The sequence below is a fragment of the Rhincodon typus genome, chromosome 1 (genome assembly GCF_021869965.1).
Source record: "Rhincodon typus isolate 14 chromosome 1, sRhiTyp1.1, whole genome shotgun sequence".
Classification (NCBI taxonomy): Eukaryota; Metazoa; Chordata; class Chondrichthyes; order Orectolobiformes; family Rhincodontidae; genus Rhincodon; species Rhincodon typus.
The window spans coordinates 21213576-21227760 of NC_063332.1; the positions used below are offsets into that span (position 1 = coordinate 21213576).

The window sequence follows — 14185 nt, forward strand, 5'->3', positions numbered from 1 at the left end:
TGGTTGACTCTTAACTGCCCTCTGGGAAATTAGGGATGGATAATAAATGCTGCCTAGCGAGCAACGCCCTCAGCCCATGAATGAATAAAGAAAGATTCCAACTTTAAACTGGTCAACAAAACTTAGTTGGCTTAATGCAGGATTCTTTTCTGATACATAGATGCAGAAATGACATGGATTGGTAGTTGAGTATTGAAGGGTATAGGACATTTAGGAAGGACAGGGAGCTAGGAAAAGATGGATAGATGCTCTGTTAATTATTCATGGTATTAACACAAGAGAGACGGATGATTCAAGTTCAGGAAACCATAGACTGCAAAAATCAGAAGGGCAAAGGATACCAAAATAAGGAGTTCATAAACTGTTTTTTAGGATAGTTTCTTAGAACAGCACATTCTGGAGCTGACCAGAGAACTGGCTCGGTTAGATCTGCTACTGTGAATCAAGATAAGATTAAAGACCTCGCCGTAATCTCGTATTTGCACAAAGATGGGTAGCAGGTCAGAAGATTGGCCACCATATATAAAAAGCACAGCAAAGACTTCCTAAAAAAATTCATAAGGAGGGAAAAATTAGGATAAAATGGTTAAACTAAGAAGAAATATAAAAACAGAGCAAGAATTTTTAGAGACATTTAAAAAAAAAGCAAAAATTAGGTCCTATGGATTATTAGTCAGACATGAGAAAAGGCAGATGAATTGACCAGGAATTACACACCAGTCTTCATAAGACCACAAGGTATAGGAGCAGAATTAGGCCATTCAAATCATGGGATGGGGTTTCTCAACTCCATACTCCTGCCTTCTCCCTGCAACTCTTGATCCCCTTACCAATCAAGGACCTATCTATCCGTATCTTAAATACAGTGTCTTGGCTTCCATAGCCCTCTGTGGAAACGAGTTCCACAGATTCATCACACTCTGGCTGAAGGAGTTCCTCCTCATTTCAGAAGGGTCATCTCTTCCCACTGAGGCTATGCCCTCAGGTCCTAGTCTCTCCAACGAGCCAAAACATGCTCTCCACATCCACTCTATCCTCGCTTCTTAGTATTCTATAAGTTTCAATGAGATTTCTCCCTCATCCTTCTACTCCATTGAATATAGACCGCTCCTCATATGATAAGCCTCTACAGGATTACAAGAATGATCCTTGATTACTGCTACCAACCTGATTTTCCCAGTCCACTTACATACCTTTTCTATCTCCCGATTTATTTTCTTCCCAAGTCCTGACTACTGCTAGGAGGCCTGTATACAACTCCCATCAGGGAGATTTTCCCCTTTGCGGTTCCTGAACTTTGCCCACAGATTCTGTATTGCTTCTTGCTATCAATTTAACTTCATTTCTTACTAACAAAGCAACCCTGATCCCTCTGCCCATCTGCCTGTCCTTTCAATAGGACTGTACATCCTTAATTCTCGGATCGGATCCCCTTGTAGCCACGTCTGTGAGATATGCACTATGTCATTCCAATCAATTTCAATCTGCGCTACAAGCTCATTTACCTTGTTTCGTATACTGTGTGCATTCAAGTATAACACTCTCAGTTCTGCATTGACTGCCCCCTTCTCATAGTTGACCCCTTATCTGCTGTGCCTGAATTTAGATTCCTGAGTCTTTCCATATTGTAATTTTTGTCCAATTATTTGTGCTGAAAACTTTAATAACTTCTGCTGAGCTTTCCCTTCACTTTAACTTTTGCCATAATTTTCCAGTTAACTGAACCCACCCAGCCACTATTTAGTTTAGAGATATCTACAGCCCATGTTTTATGGTATTTAACAGGATTCTGGTCCCAGAATGATTTAGGTGGAGCCTGCCCATCACAACAGCTCCCTCTTTCCCCCGTACTGATGTTAATGCCCCATGAATTCTAGCCCATTTCTCCCACACCAATCTTTAAGTCATGCCTTTACTTCTTTAATGCTGTTTGTTGACCCTGTGCAAGCTTGCTCATGGCTCAGGGAGTAATCTGGAGATTACTACCTTTTTGCTTTTCAATTTAGTCCCTAGTTGCTCACAGTCTCTCTTTCTACCTATCTCATTGGTACCTATGAGGACCACAACAACTGGATGTTTCCCCTGCCACCCATTGTACAGGGTACAAATAGCATGGCAGAAGCAGCGCGCACGTGTGTGTGTGTGTGTGTGTGTGTGTGTGTGTGTGTGCGCGCGCGCACGCGCACTGTTTGGGCTGGGGGTGGGGGTGGGGGGGGATAAATTGGGCCTGAGGGAAGGTTGAACAGTGTAGGTTGTATCCACTTGAGTTTAGAAGGGAAAGAAGTGACGATTTAAAAAATACATCCTGTGGAGTCTTCACAGGGTAAATGCAGAAAGGATGTTTCCTCTTGAAGAATCTAAAGATGAGGGGTCATAGTTAAAAAGTAAGGAGTTACCCATTTAAGACAAAGATAAGGAGAATTCTTCTGTCAGAGAGTCATTAGTTATTGAATTCTCTCTCAAAATGTGGTGGATGTAGAGTCTAAATATTTAAGGCAGAGGTAGATCCATTAATCAGCAGGTAATCATGTTATTAAATCGGGGATCAGGTAACATACTCCTAAGTTGTATGGATACATTTTCCATGATTCTAAACTTTGCAGACTCTTTGCACAATTATATCACTAAATTAACAGATTCTATTACAGCACCTTTAAGCTGTTGTTTGAGGCAGGGGAGGTGAAAGAGTGGTGGCTAGACTAAAATCCAGAGAAAAGACTTTAAATCTCTTGACAGCAATTTGATTGTTTTCAATCAAAATTGAAATTTTGTAAAAAAGAAAGTCCAACACATTCACTACTCTCCTTTTGGGGAGAAAAACCTGCTGCAGTACTACTTGTCTTCATTCCTAAATAAATGTAATTGGTATTTAAACTGGTTTTTGAAATAACCTATCATACTGTTCAGGCATCCCAGCATCTCTCTGAAAAAGTTAGGAATAGACAAAGGTCACAATTAAGACTAAGCAAGATATTTATTGCTGTTTGTAATGCAGCACAGGGGGAGGTGATGGTCTAATGATATTGTCACTCCGTTAACTCCAAATCCCATTGGCTTCACTAATGTCCTTTAGGGAAGGAAACTGCCATCCTTAACTAGTCTGGCCGACATATGACTCTAAACCCAGCCACGTGGTTGACTCAATTGCCCTATAAGATCATAAGACATTGAAGCAGAAATTAGGCCATTCAGCCCAGCAAGTCTGCTCCGCCATTCAATCATGGCTGATGAGTTCCTGAATCCCATTCTCCCACTTTCTCCCTATAACCCTTAATCTCCTTGACAATCAAGAAAATATCTCCGTCTTAAATATACTCCGTGTCCTGGCCTCCACAGCCTTCTGTGGCAGTGAATTCCACAGATTCACCACTCTCTGGCTAAAGAAGTTTCTCCTTATCTCCGTTCTAAAAGGTCTTTTCTTTACTCGAAGGCTGTGTCCTCGGGTCCTAGTCTCTCCTAGGAGTGGAAACATCCTCCCAACATCCATTCTGTCCAGGCCATTCAGTATTCTCTAAGTTTCAATTAGATAGCCCCTCATCCTTCTAAACTCCATTGAGTATAGTCCCCTCTGGGCAATTAGGGATGGACAGTAAATGCTGGCCTAGCCAACAATGCCCTCATCCTATGAATGAATAAATAAAGCATCAAGCCATCATGACAGATGTTCAGGGTGATCTGGCGTCCCTTGTTGATCCAACACCTGTACAGGTACTGGACTACCGAATAAAGGTAAGATGGCAGCTAGTGTAATGTCAGTGATCTGGTAAACCACGAGCAGGTTATGACTTAGGGACATGAGTTCAAGTCTAACCAAATCAGCAGGTGGAGTTTAAATTTAAATAATGAATCTGGAACTTAAATCTTGTCAAGTCATGGTGACCAATGAAGTTTTCATGAATTGTTGTAATGAACTAGGAAGGTTTTTAATGCCCTTTGGGGAAGGAAATCTGTCAGCCTTATTTGGTCTGATCTAGATGTGATTCCAGACCTGCAGCAATGTGGTTGGCTCTTATCCATCCTTTGAAATGGCCTAGCAAGCCACTCAGTACAACAGCAGTCAATGGTGGACAACAAAAAGAATGTAAACACAAATCACAAATGTTCTTACTAATAAATACTTTGCTGATAAGAATCGCCCAATAATACCCAGTTGTTTCCAGTTTCAAGTGTCTTGTGCAATCTGTAAGCCAATTCAAGGTCTTTCAAATCCAAACACTGCAAGGAAGGAAAAAAAATTGTAAAATTGTATGACACACTTAGTAACATTTAAATCTACCTCACTAAATCAACAATTCTTTATACAACGTTTGCTAAAAATTAAGGAACTTGACAAGGCTGCTTACACACAACCATTTTCTCATCATTTAATGCATTTTCAGATTTGGCACAACTGTCCTAGAGTCAGACAGCATGGAAACAGACCCTCCCGCCTGACTCTTCCATGCCAACCTGGTTTCCTGAACTGAAGTAGTCTAATTTGCCTGCATTTGGCCCAAATCCCTTCTAAACCGTTCCTATCCATGTACCTGTCCAAATGTCTTTAAAATGTGTTAATTGGACTCACTTTTACCACGTGCTCTAGCAGTTCATTCCATATACGCACCACCCTCTGTATGAATATGTTGCCCCTCAGGTCCCCTCTAAACCTTTCTCTCCTCTTAAATCTATGCTCTCTACCTATGGGGCAATAAGGTGGTTCAGTGTTTAGCACTGCTGCCTCAAAGCACCTGTGTTCGATTCTACCCTCAGGCAACTGTCTTGGTGGAGTTTCCATGCTTCCCCCTGTCTGTGTGGGTTTCCTCTTGGTACTCTGGTTTCCTCCCACAGTCCAAAGATGCGCGGGTTAGGTGGACTGGCCGTGGGAAATGCAGGGTTACAGGGATAGGGTGGGGGGTGCTGTTAGGGTGAGATGCTGCTCGGATGGTCAGTGCCGATTTGATGGGCTGAATGGACGGCTTGCTTCCACATTGCAGGGATTCTATGGATTTAGTTTTGGACTCCCCTACGCTGGGGGAAAAGAAAGACCTTAGTTATTCATCAAGATTTTATAAACCTCTATAAAGCCATCCCTCAACCTCCTACACTCCAGGGAAAAAACGTCTAAGCCTATCCAGCCTCTCCCAATTCTTCAAACCTTTCAGTCTCAATAAGATGCTTGCAAATCTTTTCTGCACCCTTTCCAATGTAAGGACATCCTTCCTGTAGTAGGGTGACCAGAATTGTATGCAGTGCTCCAAATGTGGCCTGATCAATGCCTTGTAAAGCTGTAACATGATGTCCCATCTCCTGTATTCAATGCTCCGACTGATGAAGGCAGGCGTGCCAAATGCCTTCTTCACCAGCCTGTCTACCTGGGTGAGAGACAGTAGGGTACTTTTTAAACAAGTTAAAATAACAGTCACATACAGCAGTGACAGCATTTTCAAGGAATTATGTATCTGCATCCCGAGATCACACAACTCCCCAGGGCCCTAACATTTATTGTGCAAGTCCTGTCTGGTTCATGTTACTAATTGTCCAACTTATACACTCACCATTCTCATCACCTGAAAATACACACTAAGTCCCAGCCTTTTGAGACTTGAATGCGAAACAGAGCCAACTTCTCTCCCTCAGCTAAATCCATACATACTGCCACTAGATGGCAGTGTGTCCCACAGGCCACCTCCGAGCATGATCGGATTCTTCAATGGAAATTTAAGTCTTATAGAACATAGAACATAGAACATTACAGCGCAGTACAGGCCCTTCGGCCCTCGATGTTGCGCCGACCTGTGAAACCAATCTGAAGCCCATCTAACCTAAACTATTCCATTATCATCCATATGTTTATCCAATGACCATTTAAATGCCCTTAAAGTTGGCAAGTCCACTATTGTTGCAGGCAGGGCATTCCACGCTGAGTAAAGAACCTACCTCTGGACATCTGTCCTCTATCTATCACCCCACAATTTAAAGCTATGTCCCCTCGTGCGAGCCATCACCATCCGAGGAAAACGGCTCTCGCTGTCCACCCTATCTAATCCTCTGATCATCTTGTATGTCTCTATCAAGTCACCTCTTAACCTTCTTCTCTCTAACGAAAACAGCCTCAAGACCCTCAGCCTTTCCTCACAAGACCTTCCCTCCATACCAGGCAACATCCTGGTAAATCTCCTCTGCACCCTTTCCAATGCTTCCACATCCTTCCTATAATGCGGCGACCAGAACTGTACGCAATACGCCAAGTGCGGCCGCACCAGAGTTTTGTACAGCTGCAACATGACCTTATGGCTCCGAAACTCAATCCCTCTACCAATAAAACCTAACACACCATATGCCTTCTTAACAACCCTATCAACCTGGGTGGCAACTTTCAGTGATCTATGCACATGGACACCGAGATCTCTCTGCTCACCCACACTACCAAGAATCTTACCATTAGCCCAGTACTCTGTATTCCTGTTACTCCTTCCAAAGTGAATCACCTCACACTTTTCCGCATTAAACTCCATTTGCCACCTCTCAGCCCAGCTCTGCAGCTTATCTATGTCCCTCTGTAACCTGCAACATCCTTCTGCACTACCCACAACTCCACCGACTTTGGTGTCATCCGCAAATTTACTAACCCATCCTTCTACGCCCTCATCCAGGTCATTTATAAAAATGACAAATAGCAGTGGCCCCAAAACAGATCCTTGCGGTACACCACTAGTAACTGAACTCCAGGATGAACATTTCCCATCAACTACCACCCTCTGTCTTCTTACAGTTAGCCAATTTCTGATCCAAACCGCTAAATCACCCTCAATCCCATGCCTCCGTATTTTCTGCAATAGCCTACCGTGGGGAACCTTATCAAATGCTTTACTGAAATCCATATACACCACATCAACCACTTTACCCTCATCCACCTGTTTGGTCACCTTCTCAAAGAACTCAAAGGTTTGTGAGGCACGACCTACCCTTCACAAAACCGTGTTGACTATCCCTAATCAAATGATTCCTTTCTGGATAATTATAAATCCTACTTCTTATAATCCTTTCCAACACTTTACCCACAACCGAAGTAAGGCTCACTGGTCTATAATTACCAGGGTTGTCTCTACTCCCCTTCTTGAACAAGGGGACAACATTTGCTATCCTCCAGTCTTCTGGCACTATTCCTGTAGATAATGACGACATAAAGATCAAAGCCAAAGGCTCTGCAATCTCCTCCCTAGCTTCCCAGGGAATCCTCGGATAAATCCCATCCGGCCCAGGGGACTTATCTATTTTCACACTTTCCAGAATTGCTAACACCTCCTCCTTATGAACCTCAATCCCGTCTAGTCTAATAGCCTGTATCTCAGTACTCTCCTTGACAACATTGTCTTTTTCCTGTGTGAATACTGACGAAAAATATTCATTTAGCGCCTCTCCTATCTCTTCGGACTCCACGCACAACTTCCCACTACTGTCCTTGACCGGCCCTAATCTTACTCTAGTCATTCTTTCATTCCTGACATACCTATAGAAAGCTTTAGGGTTTTCTTTGATCCTACCTGCTAAAGACTTCTCATGTCCCCTTCTGGCTCTTCTTAGCTCTCTCTTTAGGTCCTTCCTGGCTAACTTGTAACTCTCAAGCGCCCTAACTGAGCCTTCACGCCTCATCTCTACATAAGCCTCCTTCTTCCTCTTGACAAGAGATTCAACTTCTTTAGTAAACCACGGTTCCCTCGCTCGACCACTTCCTCCCTGCCTGACAGGTACATACTTCTCAAGGACACACAGTAGCTGTTCCTTGAACAAGCTCCACATTTCAATTGTGCCCAGCCCCTGCAGTTTCCTTCTCCATCCTATGCATCCTAAATCTTGCCTAATCGCCTCACAATTGCCTTTCCCCCAGCTATAAACTCTTGCCCTGCGGTATATACCTATCCCTTTCCATCTCTAAAGTAAACGTAACTGAATTGTGGTCACTATCACCAAAGTGCTCACCTACCTCCAAATCTAACACCTGGCCTGGTTCATTACCCAGTACCAAATCCAATGTGGCCTCGCCTCTTGTTGGCCTATCTATATACTGTGTCAGGAAACCCTCCTGTACACATTGGACAAAAACTGACCCATCTAAAGTACTCAAACTATAACGTTTCCAGTCAATATTTGGAAAGTTAAAGTCCCCGATAACAACTACCCTGTTACTTTCGCTCCTATCCAGAATCATCTTTGCAACCCTCCCTCTACATCTCTGGATCTTTTTGGAGGCCTATAGAAAACTCCCAACAGGGTGACCTCTCCTTTCCTGTTTCTAACCTCAGCCCATACTACCTCAGTAGACAAGTCCTCATCAAACGTCCTTTCTGCCACCGTAATACTGATAACTAGTTCTCCCAGTTCAGGTCTACACAATCTTTCGTTCACACTTGCTTCCTTCACTTCAATGCCCAAATATTTTTCTATTCAACAGATTTAGCTTCCTCAGACTCAAGTAAATGATGTAAAAAACGGAAAGAACTGCAGATACTGTCAATCAGGAACTAAAACAGAAGTTGCTGGAAAAGCTTAGGTCTAGCAGCATCTGTGAAGAAAACAAAAATCTGTTTCGGGTCTGGTGACCCTTCCACAGAACAGAAACAGAAGTTCTGAGAAAAGGTCACCGGGCCTGAAAAGTTAACTCTGATTTTTCCCTTCACAGATGCTGCCAGACCTGCTGAGCTTTCCAGCAACTTCTGTTTTTGTTCAAGTAATGATATCTATTGTCCTTTGTTAACCTCTTCACAGCTTTCTGTATTACTTCCATTGTTTGCAATAATCTACAAGCTGACTCAACGCTTTGTCAAGTATTTAAGGCTTGAACTCCACAGACATTTCTACAACCCAATACGGGTCAATTTCCATATTGTGTAATATTTGAGCCAGCTATAAAACTTCATGTTTTCCAGCAGCTATGAAGTATATATTAATGACAACTACAGTACACAAATGTGCGCATATGCAGGCAAGAACTTGGATTATTTGGGCTATTTTGGGGTTTGTGGCAGGATTTGATAGTTGGAGGGGGAGGGGGCAGAAAAACAATTTACAAGAATGGTTGCCGGAATGAGAAACTTCAGATATGAGAATAGATTGAAGTTAGGACTGCTCTCCTCTTGGCCTCTCTCCCAGGAGTTTGACAGAGGTTTTCAACATCATGAGGGGGATGGATACAGAAGATAGGGAGAAGCCTTCCCACTCAAAAAAAAATGAAAGGACACAGATTAACAGTGATGTGCAAAACCAAGCAAGGGTGATAAGAGTAAAAAATGTTTGCACTCAGCACGCAGTTAGGGTGTGGAATACACTGCCTTAAAATATGGTGTAGGCAGGTTTAAGTGAGGCATTTGGGTGGAAATAGCATTTAGGGATATGGGAAAAGGCATCTGATAATAGAACAGGGCAGGCACAATCAGCCTCTTTCTGCAGCATAATGATACTGTGATTCCAACTACTTTTCCACTTTGAAAAGCTTCTAAAACTGAAACACTTTAAATGCCAGTTGTATTTAGCTTTAAATCTGGTTACACAAAGTCAGAGGACCGTTGGAAAGGTGCAGCAGTCAATCACCAGAGCCAGTTGCTTGAAAAGCTCAGCAGGTCTGGCAGCATCTGTGAAGAAAATATCAGAGTTTCTGGTTTAAGTTTAAGTTTCTGGTCTGGATAGCCTGTTCTGAGGAAGGGTTACCAGACCAGAAACGTTAACTCTGATTTTTTTCTTCACAGACGCTGCCAGCTTTTCCAGCAACTTCTGTTTTTGCACCAGCGCCACATTTACTGGAAAGGAATTGTTCCAACTCAGACACACCTCACCATCTCCGCTCAGATAACATCACCATTCCATGGGTTTATGAGAGATAGTAGGGTACTTTTTAAAAATAACAGTTAATATAATAATCACACAGACACTAGTGTGCATCATTGATACTGAAAAGAAGTGGAAGTAGAAACAGTTGCTTCATTCATGCAAGGATAAATGTGTCAGAAAGAGTGAAATACTTACCAGCCTCATAGCACTGATAAAGAAGTTCACTGTGGGGAAAGGAAATGAGACCAGTTAATGCATTATTGTTAAGAGTGTTAGTACAGGAAGGAATGCTGTTCAGACCTCAGTAAGGGATCTTTCTGCACCCATTGGTTTAAATGTTTCATCCACAATGCAGGACGACCAATTTACTAAGGCTCAAAATCACAACCTTCTTATTGTCAGACAAGCCAAGCTGTTACTTCTGCAACATTCCTGGTTTAATTTGCTTTATATAAATACACCTCAACACAATGACACGAAGATTATTTTTGATAGCCAATAATTTTGCGACTATGGACCGATAGCTTTTCACCTAATGGCAATGCTATTACAGTTTTGCCTCAATTTTGTCTGCATTAATAACCTGGCCAGTACTTATTGCATCTACTTCAAATAAACTATCCCCTCCACACCCCTTCTTAGAGATCCATGGCACATTTTAATTAAAACCAGCTGCAGTTTCCTACGTTTAACCATCATCCCTACAAATTCATTACTGCAAAATCCTCATTTCACCTATTATTCACTCTTGCAATCTTCATGTTTTGAATGCGCGGTTGACAAAACTTGGAAATGCTGTGAATGGTGAGGAGGATATACATGGGCTTCAAAAAGACAGACCAAATAGTGGATAAAATTTAATGCAGACAATTGCGAAGTTCTCCCTCCTGTAATGGACTCTAAAGAGAAACCATATACAATAAAGGGTACAGGAGTAGGAGGGCCTGGGAGGTACATGTGCACAAATCATGTGAGGGAGCAGGGTAGGTAAAGAAAACAGTTAAAAGGCATCAGGGACACAGACTCAAAACAGTAGCATGGAGTACAAAAGCAAGGAAATTATGAAGAATGCATATAACACACTGGTTCAGCCTCAACTGGAATGTTGTGTCCCCAGTTCTGGGCACCAAGAGTGTGCAGAAAAGATTCACAACAACGGCTTCAAAGATAAGGAACTTCAGTTATGTGGACATGGTGGAGAGGTTCAGAGAATGTGGATGTCACTGGCTGGGCCATCTATTACTGCCTATCCTTAACTGCCCTGGAGAAGGTTGGTATTGAGCTACAACTGCTGCAGTTTGTTGTAGGCTGACCCACACTGAATTAATGCAATTCATTGAGGCATATAACACGCAGAGATTGACCCCCATCAAATATGACCAATGCATAAATCCCAAAAAAGGTATCATTGAATTTAAAAAGGACACAGATGGTCCACACAGATTTGCAAGTCCCAACACCACTAACAGAGACCAGATTTTATGATACTGCGTTTAAAACAAAAAGCTGGATGAGTGCAGAACAGCAAGAAAGACAAAAATCCTTTAAGGTTGACCAAGAAGATAGTTAGCCTGAAATGTGGTTTGCCACTTGATTCAATCTGTCAGTAATTCAGAAACAAACCAGATGTCAAAAATAAAATGACAATGGAAGAATTCAGGAGACTTACTAAGAAAAATAATAAGTCTTTACTATTTCATTGACTTTAGTTCAACCACAGGATGTACTACTGTTGTTTATTGTATTCACATACCATCATCAGGATCCCGGGCCTCAAAATGCTTCCCCTCTATTTCATCAAGCACCTCAAAGATGATGTCAGTGTGCGGTCGGGTAACTGCGCCTGGGAGGTAAAAAGGGAAATTGTTAGCACACTGGAGGGGAAGTCTGGTCATCATTAAAATGCAATAAAAACACACCACAAATTGTGGCATCCCCAGATCTGCAATGAAAGTAAATGCCAAACTGCAAGTGAATTTGTGAAGAAACACCAGGCGAGAATCAGGAACGTGAACATGCGACAGATCGGAATGGAATGGCACTGTAGAGTAAATGATTTTCATTTATATTCGTGATTAAACATCAGCTCGGATGTCACAGCAATGATAGGTTTCCTTTTCAAACACTGTGTGGTTTGAGGTATTTTGCTCTCAGCCTGCATGATTGTGTGAAACTGCGAGGCCACTTCACATCTAACACCTTTTAAAAAGCACAGCAGCAGTGGCTCAGGCATAGGCGACTTTTTATTGTGTAGGTGCTACTTAAAGCCCACCACATGCAGGCTGAAGAGACAACACCCACACTCAGCTCCCATTATCCAGCTGAGGTCTGTACCCCTGCGCCACTCATCACTGCCAAGCTGCTCCACATGTTCACCAATGATACACAGCAGTCAATTCATGATTTCTCCAGATAAAGATTAGAGTAGAGGATTATTACATAAAATTTATTATCGAGAAGGATCAGTTCCAGCTCAGTTGTGATTAACGAGAGCAATCGTGTTCATTCTGGGCACTATTTGGGGCATCAGTACATTCTGATGCTGCCTTTATTACTTAGGATGCTAAAAGGGATCAATTCTGACTATTTTTGTTTCATGGGATGGGGGCATTGCTGGCAAGGCCAGTATTTGTTACTCATTCGAGATTTGTACCCGAGACACATGTAAGTTGGTACAGGGTACATTTAAGTAGAGATGAATATGTGGCACTCTAGTATTGGGAAAATGAAACTGGCTGTACCATTGGGAAGATCAACACCTGAACCATGTTAAGTAGTGTTCTTGCAAACTGCATAATTAGGGAAGTAGAGAGATTTTTTAAACTCAATATTGGAGGAAAGGGCTCAAATGTGGAAAGATGTGACATATCAAAAAGGAAAACAGTAATATAGGAAATGAGGGGCAGAGAGAAAATCAAGAAGAATGCACCGACAAGATTAAAATGGTACAACGATAACAAAGACAAAATGAAAGACTCTGCATCTGAATGCACAGGCCGTTCATAAATTAATTGACAGCACACATTGAAGTAAATAAATGTGATCTGACAGCCAGTATGGAAACATAGCTTCAGGATGGCAAGGACTGGATCTGAATATTGAAGAGTTATATGACATTTACAGTGAATAGGAAGCTAGGTAAAAGTGGAGGCATAGCACTGTAAAACAAGGATAATATTTGCACAATAGCTTGAGACTACGTTGTTTCAGGAGATCAGGATGCAGAATCAATTTAAGTGGAGGTGGGTAATAGAAGTAGTAACAGACCATTAGTCTACAGGCACCCCCCCACACCCCCCCAACAGTACAATGTAGGTCAAAACATAAAAGAATAAATATTGGGTACTTGTTTAAAATTGCCCTTTTACCTTAAACCCACATTCCCTCGTAACTGACGTTTCTATTCTGGGGAAAAAAAGGCTACTCATTCTATCCATGCCTCTCAATTTTGTAAACTATCAGATTGGCCCTCAATCTTTGACACTCAAATGAACACAAACCAAGTTTGTCCAATCTCTCCTCATAACCTAATACCCTCTAATGCAGGCAACAACCTGGTAAGCCTTTTCTGTACCCTCTCCAATGCCTCCACCCTCTTGGCAAAAGGGTGTTAGGAATGCACTGTCAGAGGTGGTGGTAGAAGCAGGAACAATAGTAATGTTTAAGATGCGTCACGACAGATGCATGAATAGACAGGGAACAGACGGATATGAATTCGTAGAGGAAAACATTTATTAGTTTAGAAAGACATCACGTGTCAGTGCAGGTTTAGTGGACCACTGGGCCTGATCCTGTGTACCGTTCTTTGGGTAAATTGATGGCAATAATCATGACTGATTTAAATCTACATAATCAGATTGGTGATAGTAGCCTTGATGAATTGTTCACAGCATCTTACTGCAGCATCTTTTGGAACCCACCAGAAAGTATCAAACTTAAGGAAAAAACATAACTGCAAAGACGAACGTCAAGTCAAATGACTGGGCAAGGACCAAAAAATGTCTAGAAGGTTAATCAAGGGGAAGAAACAAGAGTATAACAGAAAGCTAATTAGAAATGTGAAAAAGCATATTACAGCAAGAGTTTCTACAATGTCTAAAAAGGAGAAGAGCGTAAAGTGAGCATTGGTGCTCTAGAGCGAGAGTATGAGGATTTAATAGCAGATAATAATAAAATGACAGATGAAATGAACGAACGTTTTGCTTTTGTCTTCATTATGGAGTATACAAAAAAAATCCCAGCAATAGCTGTAAATCAGATGGAAGGAGAAGAGAAACTTAGTGAAATTACAAACACAACACACTAAGCAACTTGATCAAACTATGGGCTGGCCGATCTCTGGATCCAGATGACTTCATCCTAGGTGTTGGATATTGAGGTC

The 14185-nt window shown here is 42.0% G+C and overlaps 1 protein-coding gene and 1 non-coding gene across 2 annotated transcripts in view; both read right to left on the reverse strand.

The window, feature by feature from the left end:
* ptcd3 (pentatricopeptide repeat domain 3) overlaps positions 1 to 14185 on the reverse strand; it is a 292712-nt gene that overhangs the window by 12018 nt on the left and 266509 nt on the right. The window contains exons 4-6 of the mRNA XM_048598351.1: positions 11558 to 11647; positions 10000 to 10028; positions 4109 to 4215 (exon numbers count right to left, since the gene is read on the reverse strand). Coding sequence (XP_048454308.1) covers positions 4109 to 4215; positions 10000 to 10028; positions 11558 to 11647 — 226 coding nt within the window. The remainder of the gene's footprint in view (positions 1 to 4108; positions 4216 to 9999; positions 10029 to 11557; positions 11648 to 14185) is intronic.
* Positions 12025 to 12162, reverse strand: LOC125485003. The gene has a single exon (XR_007263786.1). It is a non-coding gene; the product is annotated as a small nucleolar RNA SNORD94 (small nucleolar RNA).